The sequence below is a fragment of the Dermacentor andersoni genome, chromosome 8, assembly GCF_023375885.2.
Source record: "Dermacentor andersoni chromosome 8, qqDerAnde1_hic_scaffold, whole genome shotgun sequence".
Classification (NCBI taxonomy): Eukaryota; Metazoa; Arthropoda; class Arachnida; order Ixodida; family Ixodidae; genus Dermacentor; species Dermacentor andersoni.
Genome location: NC_092821.1, coordinates 94210134 through 94236759, shown reverse-complemented (window position 1 = coordinate 94236759; position 26626 = coordinate 94210134). Strand labels below are relative to the sequence as shown.

The window sequence follows — 26626 nt, the reverse complement described above, 5'->3', positions numbered from 1 at the left end:
ATGACGCAGGATGGCGATGAAAACGATTCCCCTGCCGCTCCTGCTGGCCAGGTGAACTCTACCGCAGGGCTCGCCGACGCTGCCCCAGTGGCACCCGCGGCACCGGCAGCGCTGGTTCCAGCCACGTGAGATAAAATTCTGTTGCACATTTACACAGCTGAGACCCGAAGGCGAGCAGGAATACGCTTCGGTTTCATGCGTTAGAATTTTAGGGGTATTTCATGCACTTTTCTAGCGATGTCTTCTAGGGACGGTATCGTCGCCATAGAATCGTTGTCATACACTGGTCACGCTATGGTCGCCATACCGTTGTCGTCGTCGTCGCATTGTCCCCATTCTGGTGCCGTGCCACCGTTGCAATTCCGTCGTCGTCTTACATTAATCATCGTGCATCGGTGGTCGAACTGTTGTCGTGAAGCTACCTTGATCTTTCCGTTGTCATTGTTGGAACTTCATCATGTGACTGTCATTAGGCAGTCATCGGTAGGCCATCCCGATCACAACGTCGTTGTCATACCAATCTCGTATTGTGGTCGGCATGAAGCAATTTAGCTTTTTGAAATGCTAAATAAAAGAAAATAGAATAAATCAAACACGTCGTCAAATGACCGTCAAATAAACACGATAGCATTCTAAGAACCCTGACTGCTTCTCACGCTTTCCGGCAACTCCAGCTTATGTAACCGTATTGTTTTCCTGGAAACGCTGGAGGCGAGCGCTGTGCACGAAGCAGAGCTTCATAGGGCGCGCCGCTCCTACTAAGATAGACCTCGAACGGCAGCTGGAATAGGGGTCAGTGTTTGAGTTTCCACATAACACAATTATGTTTCCTCGTAATTTAAAATTACCATCCAACGCTGTCATGTCTTGAAGTTGTGTGTACGTCTTCTCGAATTTGCTGACGTCTTTTACTTTGGGAAATTCAATTAGTTCAGTAACTCCTATGCGTCACGTATAGAGCCTGCGTGGATGGGGATGCGGGGTTCGGGATGAGTTTTCCCATAGGGACATCATTGCCACCGCCAACACCGACGCCAGTTTCTCTGCGACAAGGGACCCTTAACGCTCACGCGTTATTATGGCTACGTACTGGCAGTGAAAGCCAAATTTGGCTCGCGCCAACATTGGAAATACAAACCCACACTTAATCCGCAGCTTTCTTATGTACATAATGCCCACGTAGCAAGCCCAGTACTAAACTGGAAAATTTTACCAAATGCGAAATATTCGTTGCGTATAAAAAAAAAAGGGCTGAGGAGCGAAAAATGGGTGCATTTAATATTTTCGGAACAAACAGGTAATTCCTATGGGAATGCCCACATAAATCAACACGAAAACGGGGAACAGGAGAGCGCTTAACCATATTACAAGACACTTTCGTTCCTTTAAAGTCACCCTCGCAAATTATTTTATAAGTGCCTAATTAAATACTGCAATTTTTCATTACAAACATTAGCGTCAACTACGCGAAGAATTCATGTCGAGTGAGACTTCGTTTTGCTGCTCGGTAGAAGGCCATTTTCGTGGGCTGACCTAGAAGTAACTGCTGTCCGACACAGCGTATCAAACAGCGACCTAGGACTGTATTGTGGAGCGACAAGCGTTTACGACAGGCGCAGATAGCACGCAACGTGACCTGCAGGCACACTAGATTGCCGACAAAACATTGTGCCATCAATTATCCGATCACACATGCGCACTCTGAATCCCGCAACAGAGCATTTGCGTTCTTCCATAAGGGCGTATTCACGTCAGCACTAAAGCACATTGGACTTGGTACGCCTTTACCGGTTAATCTACCACTGAAACCATCAGTGATGTCGCCGATCAAAACACGGTAAAAACCGAAAATATTGGGCCGGTGAATTGAATAATCATGTGAAGTGATATACAGATGTGCAATTGTACCTTTGAAACCGTAAAATATTAAACTTGTTCGAAATCATCTTTCAGAGTACTGTTGCCTACAGGCAACATACCAGAAAAAAAAAGTGCATTCCTTAGTTTTGGTATTGAGGACGCAGTTTATGGCTGAACGTCTTCGGCCAGAACTGAGGGGCAAGCAGCAAGTGGTATTTCTTTCTTTAGAGCAGAAGTGCATAAAAGGAAGAGGGGAAGAGGTCAGGTACGCGAATCGCTTTATTTTGAGCGCACACTCAGAAGACACAGACCGATGCAAGAACTCTGGCTGCAGTTACGTTACGGACGCGGCCTAATCGAAATGAAATATTCCCCTACAGTTCACATAGGACGACAGTAGTCTGTACCAATTCCAAATGAAGCGATTGATGGCTTGTAGTGAAGCGGTCTAACCGTGTCCTTCCAAGTGTACCCAAGCTATTGCTGAAAAAGTTTCCACCAGATATTTTTTTTCTTTTCGTTGATTACTGTTACTCTTGATAGGCTTTGCACAATTAGGCAGAAGATAAATATTTTTGAGCTGTTTGATGTGCCTTCATTAGGGTGTTTACGATGCGTTGTCAGATAAATGTTTTTTTCTTCAGGAACTGTTGTACGTTTCGCTTTATAAGATTACCACGGTTCGTGACTACCACGCCAAGTGTCTGGTCATTTTGATACGCAGCAAGAATAACGATAATAATTATTAAATACGAATGGAAAACAGAGGCGTTGAAGATGTGTCTGGCGGCTAGCACTTGACGCACCTTTTGTGATCGAACAGTAAACGCTATGGTGTGATTTCACAAATAAAATGTTGCGAATCCTAAAGAAATACATGTACGGTCCGGCATCATGTCTCTTTATGTAGAATTGTAAAATCGTATTTGGACACCGCATTTAAAAACATTGTATGGTCACTCAATGTAAATCTGTAAAACCCAGAATTATGTTTTTTCTTGTCCTTCCGCCACCTATCGGCGCCTCGTGACGGCACCGCCCCTCCTCACAGCGGGCACTGTGACTTGAACTATTTGATAAGCGCCATTTGAGAAATGTAGATCACGTTTTCAGAAAAAGTATTCATAATGCTTAAATGCGTGAAGGGAAACGCTTAATCATAATTTCATTCTTTCAGTAGAGTTAATTGGTTCATATCCACGTGTATGTTTTTCGTCTAACTTTGAGAAATACTCATGTTGCTTTTCGCACGCTCAATATTCCTTACAGGGGGACGTCAGCCTTCCCGACCCTGTTCGGCATCGCCGCAATCCTAACAGTGGGCGTGGTCGCCATCGCTCTCACTTGGTATCTTTTGAAAGAGACACGTGAGTTCGCATCTGCATATCAATTACCACTGTGTCAATGTGGCATATCAATTACTACTGTACATAACTATTACTACAGGATCCAAGTTATTACCATACATTCTAATTTACATTCCAAACATACGGCGTGTTAGCGCATCTAGAAATGTCCGAAAGAGACGTGCTTATAGGTTTGTGCACGATATCTGATATTTACAGGGTGCGTACATTTTAAAAGGTACAGTGGCATCAAGGGAATTAGCGCCATTCAGTCTTTCGAGATGGAATACTTTCGCGACCAATGGCAATGAAAAATAAAAAATTTCACCTTGTCACCTTTCGAGCACTTTCAATTTAAGGATCATTTCATAATTGCAAAACGAGCGCCAATTGCTAGTGAAGTTATTCTCCTTAAAGGGACACTAAAGCGAAATAATAAGTGAGTCATTTCAACATAACAGTTTTAATATTAGATTAGAAAATGAAGGTCGATGTATCAGTATTAGAATTTCGCACAGACACCCGATGCCGTTACGTCAGTGTGACGTAAGGGATCTCAAAGCGTGTTTTCGCTTTTGCGCCACGTTGGCTGAGTAAAGCTCCCGAAACTTACCATGTTTATTATTTGGCTCCTTTAGATCACCAATGTAGTCAATCTTTACTACTATATACTTAAGCATGCCCTAGAAGACGCGACAAAAATCTATGACGTCACAGCGACCAGGCGCGTAACTTAAAGGAGGCATCGCCACCCGTCTTTTGTTCTTGCGCTTTTTCTCGCTTACTAAGCGTCTTATCGTGGTAATAGTGGTCTTTTTGGTGTCGTAGAAAGGTAGTTTACTGATGCTGAAGGAATCATGTTTTTCTCTTTAGTGTCCCTTTAACAAATATACCGAGACTAGCACAAGGTTTAGCATGCTACTTCTCAAAATATTGAAGAGTGATGTATACTATACCAATTGTTTTCGCTTTAACTGTGATTTCACATGCGATTCACAGAATTGTGATATCGTTACTTTTTTTTTTTTTGCTGCTGAGTTACAGGGCTGTAAACGTGACCCTTCGCTTTCTGAAAATTTGCAATTTCCGAGAACATTTATAAGAAATTTGCGGTTTAATTCAAGAATCCGCTTCTAACAGCAATATGAATCTTTCTTTTCATTTAAGTACAAGAAACCTCATCAAATTTGGTGCAGTGGTAGAAGAGAAAAACGATCTCTCCTTTACCATAGAAGGAAAGAGAGCGGTTTTGATCAAAGAGCAGACGGCAATAGCCGAATTGACATGGAGAGAAAAAATAGAGCTCGGCAGGTCATGTAATGCGTAGGTTAGATAGCCGGTAGAACAATATGGTTACACAATGGGTGCAAAGAGAAGGCAAGCGCAGTCGATAACGGCAGAAAGCTAGGCGGGGCGATGAAAACGGGAAATACATGGGCGCTATAGTTTGAATAGGTTGGCACCGGACAGGGTTAAAAGGAAGCTTTAGCTCGGGCCCAACTCCGACGCGGCCTATTCAAATACATTTAAAACGCAAAAACTTTTTTCTGAGATAACCCCTGGACCTATTTTAATTTAATTTGTTGCATTTGAGAGAGGAGGTTAAATTCTAGTGACTGCTGGAAGCGGAATTTCTATTTAGCGCCTGAATATTGTTAAAGAGATTTTAAAATATTTGACCGTTTGAAAAAAATAGAAGCACGAAGTTTACAAATTCGTAGCTCTGCATCAAGAACAGATATCCTGGTTCTGTAAACTGCATCCATTAGACCATTCAAAGCGGACAAATTCAGTATGTGATTTTACATCTTACGTGAATTTGTTACGTTGGTTACAAGGGTTCTGCAAAAGCTGTATTTCCATATTACTAAAATTTTTTATATTCATGTGTATTGTTGCAATTTAGTCCGCTTTAGATGTACTATTATATGCAATTGACAGATTTGTATTATCCTGCTTCGTTGTTGAGTTACAGAGTTGTGAACTTGATAGTTTCGTTTCTTGAAGTTTTCGCTTTTTGTCAATATTTAATAAAAAATTGACGACCTGAATCGAAAATTCGACACAAACAGTCACTAGACTTTAAGCTTTTCTTTTAAATGCAACAAACCTCGTCAAATTCGGTGCAGTGGTTGCCGAGAAAAATCAATTCTCCTTTTACACGTATTTAGATAGGAGCACCCGAGCTAAAGCTTCCTCTTAACTCGATGTCGCAGGGAGAGGCCTTCGTCCAGCGATGAACATAAAATAGGCTGATGATGATGATATTGTCGCGCGCTAAGGCAGGAGTAAGCAACAGTACCAGCAGCCGGACACGAAAAATGCCAGGAAAGAAGGGATGGTTCTACAGCTGGCGCGCCGTTTTTGCTGGGCACGCAATGCCGACTGTTTGCTGGATCAAAACACCAGGTGGCATTCTAAAGGGCCCACAGGGTAAAGCTTTTTAGCTCGGGGGCCGCTTTCACCTCTCTCTTTTCTCCTTCTCTTATTCGGAACGCATTCTGTAACTAATAAACAGCCCGTTACCTTCCATAAGCATTGCATGCATTGCACGCAATGCAAAGCATTGCATTGCATATCGCCTACCTACGTTTGACCTCCAATAGCGACTAAGCTCATCGTTCACGAGGCGCACCTAGTGTTGTATTCATATCCCGCGTTACAACGTGGCTGGTGTGGTAGCTCCATTACCTGCCGCGCCAGTTTTGTCCGCTTGCAAGGCACAACGCTGTCCGACACACTACGTTGTGACATGATGAAGCGCCGTGCTTATATTTGGCAGCGTTCGCTTTCATCACGTAGTGTTGTTTTCCACATGTTCTCATACTGCACAGCTGGCAACCGATATTAATTACACTTCCGGCTGCTGAAGGTCCTCACACTTTCGTTGCACACTGAGCATGAAAGCTGTACGTATGTTGACGCAGTTCCATTGGGATCAATACAACTGGAAGTATTTCCAATGCCAAGTGACCACAAGAGGGCGACTTATGATAACTTAATGTGACACTGCCCTGGCGGGCCAGCAGCTCCAAAGCTAAACAATTTATACCCTAATTGTTCCCGCCCACGATGTTAGAGACAATTCGAGCTCCCGTCTCAGACAACGCCCTGTGATGTCTAGTTTTCGAAAGACCCGTCACAATTCACGCACTAACGCCCAGCATCATGTGCTTGCATGCCTGCAGCGTCTTACCTGAAGTGAACTAAAAGAAAAAGCAAAGATAAGGTTCGCGTGTCCGATTCAAACGAGCGAAGCTTTGGCCGACATCGTACAGGCGTAGTAATGACCGATAATACCGTCTCCAATCTCCGTTCGTTGAAAGCGCACGACTATTGGACAGGCGAATGGGCTGGCTCATCGGCGGTCGTATATGTATAATTTTTCCTTTATTTTATTACTGTGATATTAGCATAGCAATTACGAAACACATTTTAGGCTTCTCGCGCTTCGCAGTAACGGCGATCTGAAACCGAAGTTACAAGTGTTTTAAACACCTGGAACGCTCTGATCGCCTCCGTAGTTTCCTTGTAAATCTGTCTTAACTGAGCCAAATCGCCTCGAATCTATAAATGTTTCCATAGCCTATTGTACCTGTAACATCGGATGTCGTTTGGAACGGGTTTTCGGAAAGAGACGTTTGTACAGCTGATTTCAGGTTGAGGGCTGACCTTTGTCGAACTTATTTTTTCCGGACATCCTTAAATGACAGCTGCTGTGGTAATATATTTGCGTAGTAAGGCGTTTTAAAACCGTGCCAAAATTCCACGCCAGTTGCCACTCCCGGTCTTTATAGTGGGCCGTAGGTTTTGATGCTCCGAATTCCTTTGTTATATGTTTGTAGGAGAGCTCAGCATTATGGGTGATGCGTGCTACTCCTCCTTTCTTAGGCAAACAGTACACATAAAAATAGGTCGGCTCAAGGAATTCTTGTGCTTGGCGCATTTTTGTGCTCTAATTTGTGTCTCAGGTAGCTGTCTTTCTCGCATGCCGACAGCAGCCGAAAAAGAGCCGCCGAAACCACTGACTACTAAGAAGCCGACCACGTTGCCGACCACGTTGCCTACCACGTTGCCGACCACGTTGCCGACCGCGTTGCCGGCCACGTTGCCGACCGCTTTGCCGGCCACGTTGCCGGCCACGTTGCCGGCCACGTTGCCGGCCACGTTGCCAACCACCACCAGCTTGACGACGACAGGTAAGCTGAAGATTCCTTAAATCGTGTAGGCGTGCACAATGAACATAACAATTGAGGTTTTTTAGCGCACGAAAAGGGACGAAGGACAGTGGCAAGACGCGGACACAGCGCTGTGTCTGCGTCTTGCCACTGTCCTTCGTCCCTTTTCGTGCGCTAAAAAACCTCAGTTAGGAACCAGCACGCCCTAGCCTACGCTCCTTCAACTTAACAATGTTTGCTAGAGGTTATATATATATATATATATATATATATATATATATATATATATATATATATATATATATATATATATATATATATATATATATATATATATATATATATATATATATATACCAGAAAAGAAGCAGTTCTGGGTCCGGGTAAATATTCACAGGGAAGTACACGCGCGTATGAAGCGGATTATTGACGGTTCGGCCGGGGTCTGGCCTCAATTCTGATGAAGGCCGGACCCCGGCCGAAACGTCAATAAACCGCTTCACACGCGCGTCTACTTGACTTTAAGTATATATATATATATATATATATATATATATATATATATATATATATATATATATATATATATATATAAAATTAGCTGCCAACAAAGACACCAAGGACAAGATCGAGGAACTTACGTCTACTTACTACTTTCAATAAATGAAATGGTAAATGGCAGTTAAATAGGATTAAAAAAAACAGCTTGCCGCAGATGGGGGACAATTTCACGTCTGCGCATCGCACGCGCAATGCGAAGACGTGGAATCATTCCCCAGCTGCGGCACCTTGTTCTTTTCATCCACTTTCACCTCATGAAATTATTATATCCTTATTTGAATTAGCAAATACTACTAATATTTCCCATGTGCTGTCCTTGGTGTCCTTGTTTGTTGGCTGCTCATGCGGTCAACCCCCTTTCTTCTCGTGCATTGAATATATATCAAATAAATCAGCACGCACTGACGCCAGCCAACACCACAGTGTGCATGGCATTTTAATTGCAATGGAGAAACAATAAATAAAGAAACAATCATTGCCGTTTATTTGTCAGTCCTGTATTTGTATTAAAATAGAACATGTATTTCACTCTAACGTTTCCTTTGAGTCATGGTTTCTTCTTTTTATGCGATTGTGATTCACGAAAATGGGGCCTCTATTTTAGCCTTCTTCTCGGGGTATACGCGCTGTTTCACGTGACTTTTATGATTGATGTAAAATAAGTACTTGACCGCGGCAGGGTAGAACCAACGACATATGATTTGCCGTCACAAGCCGCTCCTTATTTTTTCTTCTTTTTTAGATTCTGCGTGATTACTTTCTTAACTAAGAACAATTATTCATGTTTTTAATATTCACTTTAGGGCCAAGTGCGTTTCACTACGTGTGGAGGAGGTTCAGAAAAGACAAGATTCCCTTTTTGTGGCAAGGTAGATGCTGCCTGGTAATATTTCGGCGTTTAGAGAAAGCCCGCGAAATATGAAATTAACCAAGCGACGGCGGTCATGCGCTATGCTGTTGCAGCCCTCTCGGCCATGCTCCGAGCGTAAAAATCACTCGCGTGGTGAGCCTACAACTTATCAGCGACGACGGTGCTTCCTCTCCGCTTGCAGTGGGACGCAGTGTGACGCATGACGCCGATGCCTTTTAAACCCGCGGGCGCTCACTTGGCCACTAATCCGCGCGCACGGTTATTTCGCTCGAATTTCGGTTGAAAGCGCTGCAATACGACAGCTCATGAGCGTGGTCACGTGGTTTCATTACGCATTTCGTGGCAGTTACTTGAACGACGGAAATAATTGTCACGCGGCATGTATGTATGAAAAAAAAAAATTGGACGGGTCGTTTCCGGATCTTCTCTACTCAGTGGTGCCCTGGAATAGGGGCGTCGACCCTGCGCAGATGGGGAAGAAGACTGTGAAGACGGCCGACCGCATCGGCCACCACTAATTTCTAACCAATTAGAGCAAATAAAGTTTTTCCTCCTCCTCCTCCTCCTCTCTACCACGTAACGAAGCGCACTTGGCCTTAAAGTGAAACACCTGCAGATATTGGGCAGAAATAAAATAGTTCTTTCGACGTTGCGGTTGAAATTAGTGATTATTTCAGTTTCACGCTGGTCTGACTTCATCCGACTTGAGCAACGGCTCCAAAAAAAAAAAAATAATAATAATTTATTCGCGCACACACACACACACACACGCATATATATATATATATATATATATAATGAGATAGGTGGAAGTCTTATTTTTGCATCTGATATATACATTGCCCATTAATTGACTATATTATATGTTTATTGAAGCAGGTAATGAAGTGTTCGACAGCGAACGGGGATGCGCATACGATGATCAACTTCGTTTATTATCACTGAAGGCAGCATGTTATCTAAAACACATTTACGAACCACACCAGTCGAACAATAATAATATAATAATAATAATAATTATATTAATATTATTGTTATTATTATTATTATTAGTAGTAGTAGTAGTAGTAGTAGTAGTAGTAGTAGTAGTAGTAGTAGTAGTAGTAGTAGTAGTAGTAGTAGAAGTAGTATTAGTATTGCCACTTTGTAGAGGATACAGAGAGGTTCAGGCCCGTTAAAGCCAACAGGAGGCTGAAGGAGTGGGCCCGGCAGTTTATGGCAGAGGTAACAAAATGGCAACAACAAACAGAACATTGATTGAAAGAAACAATAGGATCAGCTGAAAAGATAGAAAAACAAAGCAATCACCAAACCAGTACCAAGGACAGCAGTGTTAACTCCAAGGAAACAAAACTCAATATATATAATCTCATACTTCTAAGCACAGCCGCAAAAGAATACAACAATCAACACAATGTTCTCAAATGCTTTTTTAGGTTCCGCATAGAGGTTACAGCAAAAAGTTCTTTTGGTAAGCCATTAAAAATGGCAGGCACATAAGCACACCGTCTTGTCTTTCCATACTTTGTTAAGCTCCGCGGTACATAATATCGAATGGTCTTTCGCAATTTCCCGTTAGCACTATATCTAATTAAACAGTCTGAATTCCAAAAGTGGTGATGAACAACCGCTGGTACGTAGAGAGAATGGAATAAAGGTAGACGTAAGAACCGGGAAAGGTCCGCCCCGGACGGGATATGTCAATTATACAGAATGCTGTTTAACTTGTTCTTTAATATGCTATCAATTCGGCAATACCAACGGGAACGACATGACGCAAATGATGTGCTTCCATATCTAAGAACACTATACGCAAGTGCATAAATTATACTTTTCTTCACATACATTGGAGCCACATATCTGATATGAAAGAGTAGCCATGAAATTTTCCGTAGCCTGGCACAAACCTAAGCCATGTGGTCATGGCATGATAAACTGCTATCGAAAACCACGCCGAGATATTTGTATGAATTTACATATTCAACGGGTTCACAACGAGGAGAGAGAGAATCATGATCATGGAAAAATACTTGTGTGTCCATAAGGGCTGTCTTTAACGAACTTGTAAAACATATTATATTGGTTTTCTGTGTGTTCACTGAAATTCCGTTCTCAGCGAACCATTTGATTACATGATGTACATTTTCCTGCAACACACTAACTGCTGTGTCGTAGTTTATATGTCTTGTGTGCAAAACAGTGTCGTCCGCGTATGGAAATATTAAACACTTAGAAGTTAGTCAAGTCATTTGTAAATATATTAAAGAGTAGTGGAGATAGAATCGATCCCTGTGGTACACCAGCCTTCACAGGCAGCTGGCTACTCTATTCTGATCGGTTGTTTAAACTAACAATTTGAGAACGACCGCTGAAAAAATGCTAGAGAATCGCAAAAAAAGGGACCTCGAAAGCCTAGTAAGTATAGTTTTTCTGAAAGAATATTATGGTTAACCGTATCAAAACTTTCTTAACGTCTAAAAAGAGAGCCCAGCTAAGCGAGTTTTTCTCAAATGCTGCGCACAACTGGTCTGCAAATACCTCCAGAAAATGAATGGTGCCCCTTCCTGGAATAAAGCCGTATTGACGGTTTGAAAAGACGGCAAGTTTGATTAAGACGGACAACATGCATTCAAATACAAATTTATCTAGTATTTCGGAAAGGATGGGCAAAACAGGGATCGGTCGATAGTTCTCAACTGCGTACTTCTGACCTACCTTGAACAGTGGTCTTACAACAGCTGTCTTCAAATTTTCTGACAATACGGCATGTTCTAAGAAATCGTTAATCAAAAAGAACATAATGTCCGAAAAAACGTCAGAATTCTGTTGCACCAATGCCGCCGATATGCCATCTATTCCAGCGGCCTTACTCCGCGTAAAGCTAAACACTAATCTGGCAAGATCTTCCTTTGATAACTTTGGAAGATATGCGGAAGCTGAGGAAGATTCTTTTAAAGTGCGTTTTACCCCTTGTCGTTTACCCCTTTACCCCGCCGCGAGCCTGAAATGCTTGTTGAAACTATGAGCTTTTTAAACGGGCTCTTCTACTAAAGCATCAAAACTGGGCACATTCCTGTGTTGTCCACAAACATGGTTAATCAGTGACCACATCTTTGCAGGATTTTTAAGCGCTGGTTTGAACTGCTGCCTAAAATTCACTTAAACTTACTTACTTAACTATTTAACTTACTTAATGTTAACTTTGTTTCTGGCGGCTCTGTAATTTGAACGAAGGTCTGCGTTTTTAGGAGCATGCTTGCAACGCCTCCAAAGCCAGTCCCTGTTCACGATTGCCCGTAAAATTTCGGGACTAAGCCAATCATGATTCCGCCTTTTTTTACGCATAATTTCTCGCCTGAAAGCTTTTTTTTTTTTTTTGACTTCGTCAAGTTTACGGCGCATCTTTGAGTAAAGTACCTCTGCTGGATCGTCCGCAAATAAACTTGCCGAGTGAAAAGATGCCACAAATGCATCCAACTTTCTTTCATCTGTTATTGCCACATGTATCTTATTAACATCCCTGAAATTTGAAGCAGTTCCAGATGGTATAAACCGAGGAGAAAAACGACAGGCGGTTAAATAATGATCTTGCTAGACGCTAAGAAATGATACACGAGGTCAAAGTGTGATTCGGTGCCCGAACAGCGATGTGGTCAAGACGTGACCCAACTTGTCGACCGTTCAAGAGATCTTCACGTGTGGCGGCAGTGATCGTGTTTTCAATTCCATATGCTGATAGTGAGGATAGGTAATCTGAAATAGAAATTTTGTTTGTGCTTAGGATATCAGTGTTCAGATCCCCTGTTAGGCAGAATAACTCAGCTTCTTTTAACTTAACAAGTATTTCCTCGAGTTCAATTACAAATATTGTCATGCTACCAGACGGCGGTCTGTATACCGCGACTAATTTACAAGCCGCCTGTAATAAATTCACGTTTAAGGCCATACATTCCGCATGCATAAACGTAATGTCAACAGCTGAAACATCATATTTTTCACTCACAAAGACAGCGATCCCTCCCCCACGGTGTACGGGGCGTACAATAAACCTGGCACGATAACCGTTCGCTGTGAACATATCTAAGCAGGACTGTGGTGCATCTATCTCGGTGAGAACAAATATATCAACAAAACCTATAGATTCTTCTGCTAAAATCTAGAATTATTCCCAATATTGGCGGAGACTACGAACATTCAACTTGATCACCGTGAATTCTTGATCTTCGTTTCGGCCAAAGTTTTCCTTAAACGTGGCATAGTCAGGAAATCCTAGTGGGCTAGGTAATGATCGATCAGTCATTTTATCTTATCGAAGTCCGAGTCGCAAGTAATTCGAATGAGTGTAGCGGCTTCGTCTTTCTTTGCGAAGATCTTGCCACCTCTTATCCATATGAATTTGTAGCCTGCTTTCTGTCCTGCGGTCCTTGCTAACCGTAATAACCTCCTGTTGAACTGTGACAGATTTTCGTTGAAAACGAGATGATAATAATAATAATAATAATAATAATAATAATAATAATAATAATAATAATAATAATATTTATTGCCACAAAATATACCAAATAACAAAAGCAGGCCGGTCTAAGCCTCAGTTGGCTTGTAGAACCGTGCCTATGAATGTAATAGACAAAGCAAAAAAAATATATAGATACATAAATTGATGAGAGATGAAAAAAAAATGAAAAAAAATGAAAGGCAGAAAATTGAGAAAAGAACAAGATAACATTTGGTTATCTACATATAACAAAAGTTAAAGAGGTAAATGTTGCGATGCAAAAAAAAAAAAAATTTACAACAGGGTAATTTTACTATAGCTGCTTTAAGAAGTGTTTGAGCGTGCTTTTTGATGTCGCGTTAAATATTTCTTCTGGTTATTTGTTAAATATGTCAGGCACATAAGCACAGCGTCCGGCCGCGCCATACCTTGTGGCTGACCGCGGAACTACATAACGGACATGTTTTCTAAGCTCCCTTGCGGCGGCACGTTTTTGTTTGAAAGCGGAATTCCAGAAATGTTTAACGACAACTGTTTCTATAAGTAATGAATGGAAGTTAGGTAGCCCAAGTTCACGGAAGATGTTTGCAGATGTTACTATTGGGAAATTGTACGCAACATCTTTAAGAATGTTTTTTATAATCCGGTCGACCCTGCATCTCCAACGATCTGAACAAAAGCCAAAGACTGTAATGCCATACCTCAACACACTGTAACCTAGTGCCTGTTCTATGATCTTTTTTACAGACAAGGGTGCAATACTTTTGATATTAAATAACAGCCAGGCTACTGACCTCAGTTTAGAACAAATAAGTGATAAGTGATGTTGCCACGATAAATTACTATCGAAATAGATTCCGAGATATTTCACACAATCCACGTATGGAATAGGTGCACATTTACAATGAACACAGTCTGACTCATGCAAGTAGAGAGGCATGTTAATAACAGTAGTCTTAAGTGGGGAGCGAAAACAAACCAGTTTTGTTTTTTGGCCATTTACAATTCCATTATTAGAGAACCAAAGCATTGCCTTGTACACGTCATTTTGTAACATTTCAGTGGATGTTTTATAAGAAAGGTGTTTCGCTAATAATACAGTGTCGTCAGCATACTGGAATACTGAACATTTCGAAATTGCCAAAGGGGAGTCGTTAACAAAGATATTAAACAACAATGGCGACAAAATGGACCCCTGAGGAACTCCAGCTTTTACCGACAGCTTAGAACTAAATATGCCCTTATCATCGGTAGAGACCAGCTGAAATCTGTTGCTCAAGTAATTTTCGAGAACTTTGTAAAAAGGCCCATGAAATCCCCCAAAATGCAGTTTACCTAACAAGATCTGGTGAGTCAGGGTGTCAAACGCTTTCGCTACATCTAAAAATAGCGCACATGTGAAAAGATTCTGATCAAATGCCGAGAACAGTTCATCTGAAAATTCCTCAAGCAGTGCCACAGTACCACGCCCGGAAACAAAGCCAAACTGTCGATCGGTCGGGATAGAAAATTTGTTAAGAAAAGAAGACATAGTGTGGAAAAGAAATTTTTCTAAGACCTGAGCAATAACCGGCAATATAGAAATTGGCCGATAGTTTTCAATACTATCTTTCTTCCCTGACTTGTGTAGTGGTACAATAACTGCAGTTTTTAAGCATTCTGGAATTTCGTCGCCTTCCAAAAAACCATTCAGTATATGCAGGATAATATCTGACAGCGCATTGAAATTCCTTCTGATGGTGTGTAAAGAAATTCCATCATATCCAGTGGGCTTGTTAGGACGGAAACTGAAAATAATTTCTTCCAGATCACCCTTCAAAATTTTCGGAAGAAAAGCCGACGCAGATACGGAATGCCCTAATGGCGTAGTGCTTGTATATGGAGAGACGGCCCTTTGGGACGCTTTAACAAAGTGCCTGTTGAAAGCATCAGCCACTTCCGTGGGAGGTTGTTGAAAAACACTGAAAATAGAACGGTTATTGGAACTCACTCCTCTGAGATGATTTACTAAAGACCAAGTTTTGCTTACATTATTTGAAGATTGTTGGAATTCATAAAAAAAGTAACGGCGTTTGGCGCCACGCAAAAGAGCAACAACTCTATTTCTTGCCGCCTTGTATTCTAATCGCAGTCTTTGGTTTCTGGGATTTCTTTTGCAGCGTTTCCACAAGTTGTCTCGATACGAAATGGAAGCAAGAATTTCCGTGTTCATCCAGCAGTGACCCTTTCTTATCGGCTTAGCTATCAGCCGTGTGCAACGCGATTCAAAATTTTTCATTTGCATACAGAACCTTTCATATACTTTGGCCGAAGAATCTTCTTTGGTTAAGGATGACCAGTCAAGCAAAGCGATAAGGTTATCAAGCTTGGATTGATTAACAGTAGGGACAAGGCATTTGCGCTGCCCAGATCCAGTTTCCACCGATGACGTTCTAACAATAATAATAATAATACAAATAATCAATTTGTACATATCATTTTGCTAGGTCTGCCGAAGCCTTCTGTGGGCTTGTATGGCAGAAACCTGGCAATCAGGCAATGCATGATGTTCCTTAATACAGACCAACTAAATGTCAAACTAAAAAAAAAAAAATAAGAAGAACGTATCACAGGTTTTTCAGGTAAACATGTCCAGTAAACAACACTTAATGTTCAAATGAAAACACGTAGCACACAACAACCATTAAAACTGAGTGAACAAGGCACAATATGTAAACAAAGTTACAACCTATCGAGAACAAAAAAAGAAAAAAATCGTGAAAACAGCGGAAACAGTCTTACATTTATTTTGGTAAAGATAACATTACAACAAAAGAGACTTTATACATGTCAAACTATTCTATCATTGCCTTGAGAGCCTTTTTTAATCCCGACAAATTGGTATGATCCAGTACAGCACTGGGAAGGTTATTAAACAGGTGGGGGATATAGTACCTCCTTTGTCGTTTTCCATAAGGAGTTCTTGGGCGAGGAACTACATATATGAGATGACTACGCAAAGCAACACATTTATGGACCGGTTCTCGGAAAGCGTTGCTCTAGCAATAGTGCATCACAATTGTTGAACGAAACATAGACTGCAAATCGGGCATTTCGAAATCTCGAAATAAGTTATATGTGGTTTGCTGGTACGCAACACTTTTTGGTATGCTTTTCAATAGGTTGGCGATGTTAAGTTTCCAAAATCCGCTGCAATTAAAGAAAGAGCTAATTCCGTATCTTATATGTGAGTAGCCTAAAGCATGCACTATCACTTTATAATATTGGTAGGTGCATAACTCCTTATACGGTAAAAGACACATGCAACATTACGTAATCACGCACAAATTCGAGCCATTTGTATATTCCATGATAAGTCAGTCTCAAAGTCTACACAAAGGTACTTTATAATATCCGCATATTGTACTGGGGCACAAACACAGTCTAAGCAATCAAAACCGTGAAATAAGACATGTTGACTTGTTACAAGAGCCTTTAACAGATTTCTAAAACATACTAATCAAGTTTTCCGAGCACTGATGTTTATACGGTTTTTTTAAACCAGTTCATCACATTTTTTATGTCGCTTTGAAGTAAAAGAGACAGTTGCTTCGTACTGCATGTGTTTAGAAACAAGCAACGTATCATCTGCATACTGGAAAATCGTACATGAAGTTGTTACCTATGCCAAGTCATAACGTACAAATTAAAAAGAAGCGGAGACAAAACGGAACCCTCTGGAACCCCTGCGTTAAGAAACCGCAAAGAACTCTTTTGGTCGCCAATACATACAATCCGAGACCGATTTAACAGGTAGTTATGTACAAATGCATGGGAATGCCCCTGAAAACCATAATTATGCAGTTTAGCACATAGAATAATGTGGCTTACCGAATCGAAAGCCTTAGATACGTCTAAAGAAAGCCCACAGGTTACCTGGTTAAGTTCAAATGTTTCATATAGAAGATCCGACAGTTCTTCAAAAAGCGCATGCGTGCTTCTACCAGACATGAAGCCATACTGGGAAAATAGGATGGTATGTTTGAAAACGAACCCCTCAATCGTCTCAAGCGCGTATCTTTCCAACAGTTGTGCTAAGAAAGGAAGAACAGAGATGGGGCGATAGTTCTCTGGCTTCGAAGAATCTCCACTTTTAAATATAGGTATCACGCGTGCTCTCTTTAGTGTATCTGGTATAATGCAAGTATCAAGGATTCTATTAAAGATAAAAAGAAGCGGATCGGCCACAACTCTGACGTCGTGACATATGTCTTCTACTGATATGCCGTCAAGTCCGACAGCTTGGCTTTTTCTAGATCGGTGCAACAATCGATACAAGTCTTCTTTAGTTATTGGTGGAAGAAATGCCGAATCTAGTATTTAACTAAGACCACAATTGAGGCCAACAGGATCATTGGGTCCATCATTATCAGCGCAAACCAAAGAAAAGAAATCATTGAAGCTGTCCGCTAGATCTTGATTGATAGATCCGAAACCTTTGCTTATCAGGTCCAAATGCGTACCTGGATAAGAGCCTTTAAGCTCATTTACCAGGGACCACATTTTAGCGGGTTTATAACGCGAAGAGAAAAATTTATTACGATAGTTGTTCCTCTTAGAACAGCACATCAGTGCTGTAAATTTGTTCCGCGCTTCTCGATAGAGACATTTTAAGTGTTTTGTCATCAGGGTGCTGTCGACACCGCTTCCACAATTTTTCCTTTTCTTTTGTAGTTTTTATTGTCCGATTGCTCAGCCAGTATAGATGTGGTCTTCGTTTTCCGACCAAGACTGTTTTTCTACATGCCTTCTTTAAATCGAAAATCGCCGCTATAAAATTATTATATACATTGTTCGGACAGCTATTTGTTAGCATTGCGTTCCAGTAATAGTGGGAAACTAGTCGGTCGAAATTCAAGCAATCAAATATTTCAATATATTGGGATTCTTTACTTTTGGATGGCTGGAAACTTGGGAGTGAAAGGTGGCATCCTGTAAAATAGTGGTCTGCCAGCTTTTTCGTCACTCGGACGGAACTGATATTTGAAAAAGCTATTGAACGGACCATGACGTGGTCAATACAGAAAGTCACAACACGAGCCAAAAGAAGCTCATCTCGTGTAGCCTCGTTGTATAACCAACTCAATGCCATAGTCAGCTAAGATGTTCAAGTAATTGGTAACCATGGCTTTCTCCGAGCTTAAAATGTCTATATTAATGTCTTCAAGGAGACAAACGTTCGAATTAGGAGGTAGACAACCGAGATTTTGCTTTAGTTGATTCAAAAATATTTGCACATGTTCGGAGGGGGGACGATAAATCGGAGCTAACAATGCCACGTTAGAATTTTTCAAGCGGAAGGCGAGGCTTTCCGTACCCGTAAAAGTAAATGTCGTAATTGTAGTTACCCGTTTAGACTTCATGAATACTGCTATTCCACGACCTCTCGTGACCTTTCTCGTAAAAAAGTGTTCGTGGTAATTAGGTAGACGAAACTGCGACAAATATCATCTTGAACATTTATCTCCGAGAGTACAAATGCATTCACTAAGGCCATGACGTCAGCAACATAAACAAGAAACTGATCCCAGTATTTTCTTATGCTTCTTATGTTTATGTGAACGACTGAAAAAGAAGGCTTATCACAGTTTTCGAAAATAGATCCCAATGAACCGAAGTCCGGGAGAGAAATATAGTTTATCGCCATGAGCATCTTATCGATGTCAGTGACCGAAGTAATCCTGATGACAGGGCCTCCGTCTTCCTTTCGTGCAAATATCTTTGCATTCCTCACCCAGACAAACTTATAGCTGTTTTCATTGATTTTAGACCAAGTTTTCCAAAAAACTTTCTTAGTAGCGTGGGTGAGGTTTTCATTGAGATACATAGCAGGTACATTTTTTTTCCTGTACCAAGGCACGAAGCTTGCCACGAGCCGCGAGCCAAGTGTCCCGCGAAAACGGGGACGAGAATCTAATGAGCACGATAGGCGTTTTATCTTTTCTAGCAGGCAAACAGTGGATCGCAACTATGTCACGGCATTCAATATCTATTATTTTTAGCTTCTGCTCGAGATCCGCGATAGCCGTGCGCAAGTTTTCTCCCGATGAAAATGGAAGCCCGTGTAACTCAAGGTTCGATAGTCTGTTATACTGCTCACAGCCATTAATATCAGCCCGCAACAGAACAATCTCAGTGGATAGGGCATTCATCGTTTCCGTCATCGACACAATGAGTTTCTAGGCTTTTCAAGGCCGAATCAGACTCTTTTGTCTTTATCACAACAGTGTCATAGGCTAAAGACAGAAACTGTGCAGAGTTTTGCAGCTCAACTACAGTCCCTTTCTGTGATAGCACTTTATCAATTTTGGGTTTCAGAGCTAGGGGCTCGTGGAGCTTTCCTCGGAGAGGCAAAAGAACAACCATCATGTCCTGAATACCCCTTAGTTCTGCTCTGAGAGCAATTACTTTCTTTGCGAGAAAGCCAGGATCACCAGCCACTGCAGTTAATTCAGGATTAGCGGCCGTCAATAAGCTGTTATCGCTTGCAGGTCTCCTGCATTGCTTACACTTCCAGGCCTCTCTTTTTGCCACGCCCATTGACGCAAACGTATTTTCAGCCACACCCGAACAGTTTTTGCCAAGGTGATAGCCTAGTTTGCAATCCAAACACGTTTAGAATCTGCCATCACCTGCTTCTCCGAGCACGATTGACATTTGATTCGGTCAGGCGTCGTCACACACACAAAAAAAAATTGACAACGCTCAATATACTGTTCGCTAAATACCTATCACATCAGTACAATGTTCAACACAATGAAGCACAGTATATTTATAGCATCAGCACAAGTTTCAACATAACTAGACAGCAGTCGGCAACAGTGACAAACAAGTATGCTCCTAAAATTAATGGCCCACCTGCCAAGACTAACGTGGCGATGAGTATTCGGTGACAGCTTCGCCACCGAATGCAGAGGTCTGTTGATTAGGGAGCGTCTTTTATGGTCCGATGAAAGATCCAGGTGCCACGGTTCGGTGCGACGTGGAAGCTAGCAGCGGCCACTTTGGACAGCAGCTTAGTGGGCTATCAGAAACGTCGCCCAAACTTTCCAGCTGAATGCTGGGGTCATGCCTGGGACGAAGAATGGCGCACCCGCAGGAGTTTTTTCCAGGTTAGTCCACAGCGACCAAAGCAGCACCTGCCAAGACAAACGTGGCGATGAGTATTCGGTGACAGTTTCGGCACCGACTTCTAATAATACTAATACTAGTATACTCATAATAATACTAGTAATAACAACAATAATAATAATTAATAAGAATATTTATTTATGCACCTCAAGAATAAATACAGAGTAGGCGGGCCTGTCGAAGCCTAAATGGCTTGTGTGACTAGACCCGGCCGCGCAGGCAACAGCGATGAGGTCAGTGTATGAACACATAGGCGTTACCTTAGTTCCGACAAAACATTGTGCAAGCAAAAGGAAAACTAAATACACGTTTTTCCAACGTAGTGAACATTTATTTTCTTGCTTATATAATAATAATAATAATAATAATAATAATAATAATAATAATAATAATATCATTATTATGTAATTATTATGTTATTTTATTATGTAATTATTGCAATTTATTATCCAGCCTGCTAAGCATTACAGCTTGTGAGTATGTTGGCGCAGTTAACACATTCATTCCGAATTTAAAGAAGCAGAACGCTGACATTACCACGCACTTGATACAAGAGTAAACGGTAAACTACAAGGCGTAAAATTCATAGAATGCCCTGACCCCTAATGTTATATAAACTGCTGATGACAACGCATTAGGTATGCACATAAAAAGACGCCTATTTATCCTAGTTAAACGTTTTTAAGAAAGAATTTATAGAGCCCTGTTGATAATAGAAGCGGGAGCGGTCGCAGCAACCGATGTGCTACGTACTGCTCTCGTCGCAGCCGTAAGTTCGCCTAAAAGTGCTTGCCATTGTCTGCCGTACCTCGGCTAAGCACGTTAAAACAAGAAAAAAAAAACGCTTCCACTCAGACGTGGGCGTATACCGTACTCTGACAGCGGCATTCTCTTGGACAATAGGGCGGAACATTCGGTTAGGTCGACTGGCAAATTACGCTGCATTCGTCACGCTTGACGTACGTACGGGCTCTAGCTGTAACACAGATCACTGAGACGCAACAAGGAAACACCGGAAGCGACGCAAACATGATTGCCTTGACGTCACCAATTTGGAAGTTGTCTGCGTCGGCATGCTTAACGGTTTGCGTACCAAGAGGTGTGTACCAATAGGTGTTTTACCAAGTTACGCCATATATTTCTTTCTGCAGAAACTACTGCACCTACTATTTTGTTGCATAAACAAAAAGCAGAATGACTGCACTTTTCACGCATACAAGCTTTATCAACGAAGTATCCGTCATAAATTATATATAAATGGTCAGAATCAAGATTGTTCCCTGAGATTCAACAAAGTTTGTAAAGACACGCTTGTATCTACTAAAAAAGAAATGTAGCCTGATTGCGAGATATACAAAAGTGCCGTTTAATAGGCATTATATCCCAAAAACTCTAATATTCTATTTCAACAGGTTTTCCACTAGAAAGATTTGAGTGCAAGCGCTGCAGTTTGGCGTGCCAGGCCGCGGCGGCCGCCCATACTCCGGGCAAGCTTGCGTCATCGCCGATCTCAGAGTCAAAGTATTCTCGGATTCACCGTTGCCCGATCCGCCGATAAAACCAGCCGCGAACGCAGCGGATTCACGAGATGTGCGATCTTTCGAAGCGTGCGTGCCGCTCCCCGATGCGGAAAATTCGTGTTTTTTTACTTTGACGGTCGCAAAAATTGGTGGTGCGCTAGAAATTAACGCCTTGCGCGGAAAAAGCGAACTGCTTAGAAAACAAAACTATAGTTGTCCTCCTTCGTGCCCGATTGCGCAGTGTCTCGGTGGGTGGTGCGGAAAGTCTCGAAACGTTTGTGTCAAACCATCGTTAGCGGGCTATCGATGCCCAATGGGCGTGGTACTGAAATAGTTAACGGTAATGTAAATTGTGGAGTTTTACGTGCAAGACCATCATCTGATTATGATGCACACCGTAGTGCGGGACTCTGGATTAATTTTCATCTCCTGGGGTTATTTCGGGTCCCCCCGATGTATGGGACACGGGCGTTCTTATATATCGCCACTATCAAGATGTGGCCGCTGGTGACAGGATTGGATCCCCTTGCCTCGTGCTTAGCAGACTAAGAGTATAGCCGCTAAGTTACCGCGGCGGGTTTGATTAACTGCATATGGTTAATAAGTGGAGCTTTATTGTCAAGCGACATGGAGACGTAACACCCAAGTGTTTCCTCACCCGGATATGTCCCAATTAGGAAATTTTTATTTCTTTATGTGCTATTATTAATACTGTCAGCCGTAAAGGCGTTACAGGGTGAATGCAAAGAATAGAACTCAAAAAGTGCACACAGCCACAAATAAAACATTTATACAAACCTAGTTCAATCAACTGGAAACCAACAACGACGATAATGCAATCACCCAGCGGCCATGTTGATACAGGCCGCTAATACAGTATATTTCTCGACCAATATACACAACTGCACGATGGGTTTGGCCCCAGTGAAACGCTGAACTTGCGCGGAAGGCATGACAAGAAAGACCAGAGAAGGACACGAATTTCTCTTCGGATAAATGCCTGGGCAATTTTAGCAGGACGTTCTGGTGGGCTAGTTGGTTCATAGTTTTAGACTTTTCTTATAACTGCTCGAAAAAACGAGGACACAAGCAACAAACACACACCCCAGCACGAGCGCGTGGTGTGTGTTTCTTTTTGGTGTTCTCGTTTTTTAAAAGTTATGAGGAACGGGACACACAATGTTCGAAATTTAGCAGGTTCAAAATCAAAAATCTGGCGTCCTGGAGGTATCTCCAGGACGCCAGATTTTGAGCCATTTACCTTCACGAACTGAGTTCTGTTGGCGAGGTATGCTTTTATCCACAACACAGTGTTTCTCTCTACACCAAGCTAAAACAGCTTATTAACAAGCTCTTCATGTGGAACACAGTAAAACGCTTTGAAGATGTCCAAGCAAATTGCATCCACTTGATCTCTGTCATTCATTGCTTTAAAAAAATCGTGAAGTGGCCCTAGAAGTTGAGTAACAGTATTAGCCTTGCGTGTGAAACGACGTTGATTATGAATCAGCTTTGTTCTCGAGGTATTCGGATAAGCACTTTGCCAAGACAGGCTCAACTGTTTTGTAACAGTTGCAAGGGATGGAAATAGGTGCTTGCTTTCAGATTTCTGTACTGGTACAATTTTGGCTTGTAACGAAACCGTTGATAAGCAATGTTGCTGTAAAGAAGGCTTAAAAATGACCAATAAATATTTAGATACCCATTTGGTGTATCATTTCAGAAACCCATTAGGAATGGTATCAGGCACAGGCGACTTTTGTGTTTAAATTAAGTGGGAGGGAAAATATATATATTGTTCAGGCAAAAGAACCTTCAGCATGTCAAATCGCAGTGCACGGAGGCAAAGAAATAGGAAGACTGAACACAGAATGGGAATAAGCATTGCATTTGTTGACGATTTCTGATTGGTCGGTAGTAAAACAAACATCCATTTCAATGAACCTCATTTTTTCGTACGTGTGTGAAAGATGACGCCAAAAACACTTTGGGGAAGCTTTCATAAACAGTGTGAGCTTACCTGAAAGATTTTCTTCTTTCTCTGAAACCTGCTTATTTTTAAGCAGCATGGAAAGGTTCGAGGTGTCATTTGTATCCTTCTCGCTTCCGTATCCTCCGTCTTATCTTACGTTTAAGTTGGGCAATCTCAACATTTATCTCGTTAGAAATATAGGTATAGAAGAATGTATAGAAAAATAGTTAGACATTAGTAAAATTCAACACATGCGGAAGTTTGGCAACATTTTCTGCAGTACTAATCGTCATTGGGATGCTAGTGAGTGAAGGATCTTTTTTTGTACCTACTCCAATTTTTATGCAGCGACACCGATGTGTATTGGTGCTTTTATTGTGTTTTGGTTTTTTATATTGACCATGTGACGATCTCTTTTACAATACCGCAATATGTGTTAAGAAATACATTAACGCGGTATCGCGCTGGTTATATATATTTTTTTTTCATTAGGTGAGCAGCGCAGAAACTGACAACACAAAGACAACGATTCAAGCGCCGCTCTAACAAATTAAATTTTTATTTGGAAGCAACATGCAATTTAACCATTTAAAAGAAATAGATGTGGGTCACGTGCATGATGCTCGTCACGCATTTAGAAAGAATAACAGCGATCACGCCTTTCAATATTTCAAACGATTGTTCACTTGCGCTCTCGTCTCGTCTTGTTTTTGTTCTCGTTGTCAGCTTGCCTGCGGGTCTTTAATGGAAAGTTTACAAATCGCGCTCTCGTTCTATCCGCCTACAGTTCATTTGTTTTTTTTTATTTCGTGCAGTTGGACCAGTCGTACGAGGGCCGCCGATGATCTGCACGTACAACATTGACAAATTCTCACTGGTCTCAGTGCTCCCTAGTGACGGCCTTTGTGACCAGATATACCTAGACTCTGTGTGCAGAAAGTCGCCCTGCAACACGGGTGCACAATGGACCGTCACAGGAGTGCTGAAAGACTTTCTCGAAGTTGCTAATGCGACAAGAACCAGCAACAATAGAACAAGGCTGGGCCTCGCTTTCGACTCTCAGTAAGTTTTCGCGCACCCCTAACTTGCTTCTTCTGCGCCAGAGACACAATGACCGAGCTCAGTTTTAAAGATCCCACCTGCTGTAACCTGCAGGTTATTGCTAAAGATTTCCTTCACTATGAATACTCGCAATAAATCTGTGGAACGCCACCCACTTACAAAGAAGTGCTTTCCACTCCGCTTTATTTAAACTGAATGAAACAAAGAACGTCTCATGGTCATCCCGACTGTCTGGTGTTCAATAGTCGGATGGCTAGAGATTGTCAAAAACTGCTTAGATTTTTGATCGTTTATAATGAAAACCTCTTATACTGGGTGTTCAAATCTCAAAAGTTTTAAAAGGTTGCCTGTAGCAGATAGCTCAATTCTAGTTTATGGGCCGGTCTACTCGAAGCGGTGGACACTACTTGCACAAAAAAATTGAAATGCGAAATCTACTAATTAACAATTCACTTATGAAGTTTTCGCTAATTATCTTATGACCCATATTGCAATTTACAAACTCTAGCAGTGCACTTCGAAAGGCGGATCCACTTGGAACGAATTCTCAGGACGACACCAGTTTCGAGACAATTTCCTAAACTTTGCAGGGGAATGCATTGGCGTTCCAGTTACCTGTGAGCAGCAGTGCATGAAACGACGTTTTGTTAACAAATTAACTGGAACGCCAATTCATGGAACGCAAATTTCGGGAATTTATTTCTCGAAACTGGTGTCATCATAGGACGCTAAGGGTCCATCATAAGGGTCCTTCATAGGGCGCCGGCAGTGGTGGTGTGATCGCATTGTGTAGCACAAGAACGTTCGTACAATAAAGCACCTCTGATAAATGACACTTGTGTATGTTGCGTATGTTCTTCGCTTCGCTGCGCAGCAGGAGTTATCTTGGCGTAGCACGCTGCAACATGTGAGCGGGTTGAACTGTAGGTGCTCCCTCCATTGTATTGACACGTGTACTTATTTGTCTTTATTGGGGGACCGCGTTTCACCTTCTAAGAAATGCTGTCGATCGGCGCAGGGTGCGTCTATACGTATCGGAACTTTGTTAAATGTTATCGAGGGTTCTATCCGATGTCTGTTGTCATTGAACCTTGTGTAATCTGATAACTTCTATGCAAGACACGAATTGTGTAGAACTTTCTGGAAGATACGCAGGCACAACCGAATATTCTGGCACCTTTCATATCTTATGTAGAAAAGCGGCCGTACTTGCCCCGCAGATCTGATTTCGGAGATCGCTTACTATTTTCGCCACTATCGTTGTGCTTTTAGTATGACTTGCTTTTGTGGGCACAGGTTCGCCCAATAAAAAGTTAGTTTCTTTCTTCACCTCAGACTCCAACGGGCTAGTCTGCCTGAAGGATCCTTGAGGCTGGTAGGCCGGCACAGTGCGTTGTGATCGCTGACAGCCTTAAAGGATCTACCGTACAAGTAGGGTCGGAATTTTCTAATTGCCCACACAACCGCTAAGCATTCTTTTTCAGTGGTTGAGTAGTTTTTCTCACTCTTGGTGAGACTGCGGCTTGCATAAGCAATGGGGCGTTCAACGCCAGCTTGCCACTGCACAAGAACTGCACCGAGACCCGTATTG

The 26626-nt window shown here is 41.8% G+C and overlaps 1 protein-coding gene across 1 annotated transcript; it reads left to right on the top strand.

Annotated features, from left to right (window-relative positions):
* On the top strand, positions 1–25795 carry LOC129384197 (uncharacterized). The gene is made up of 4 exons (XM_055069416.1): positions 1–125; positions 3130–3227; positions 7205–7405; positions 24789–25795. Exons 1-4 carry the CDS (start codon positions 1–3, stop codon positions 25037–25039), a joined length of 675 nt encoding a protein of 224 aa, XP_054925391.1. The 3' UTR covers positions 25040–25795.
* Positions 25796–26626: the final 831 nt, after the last annotated feature.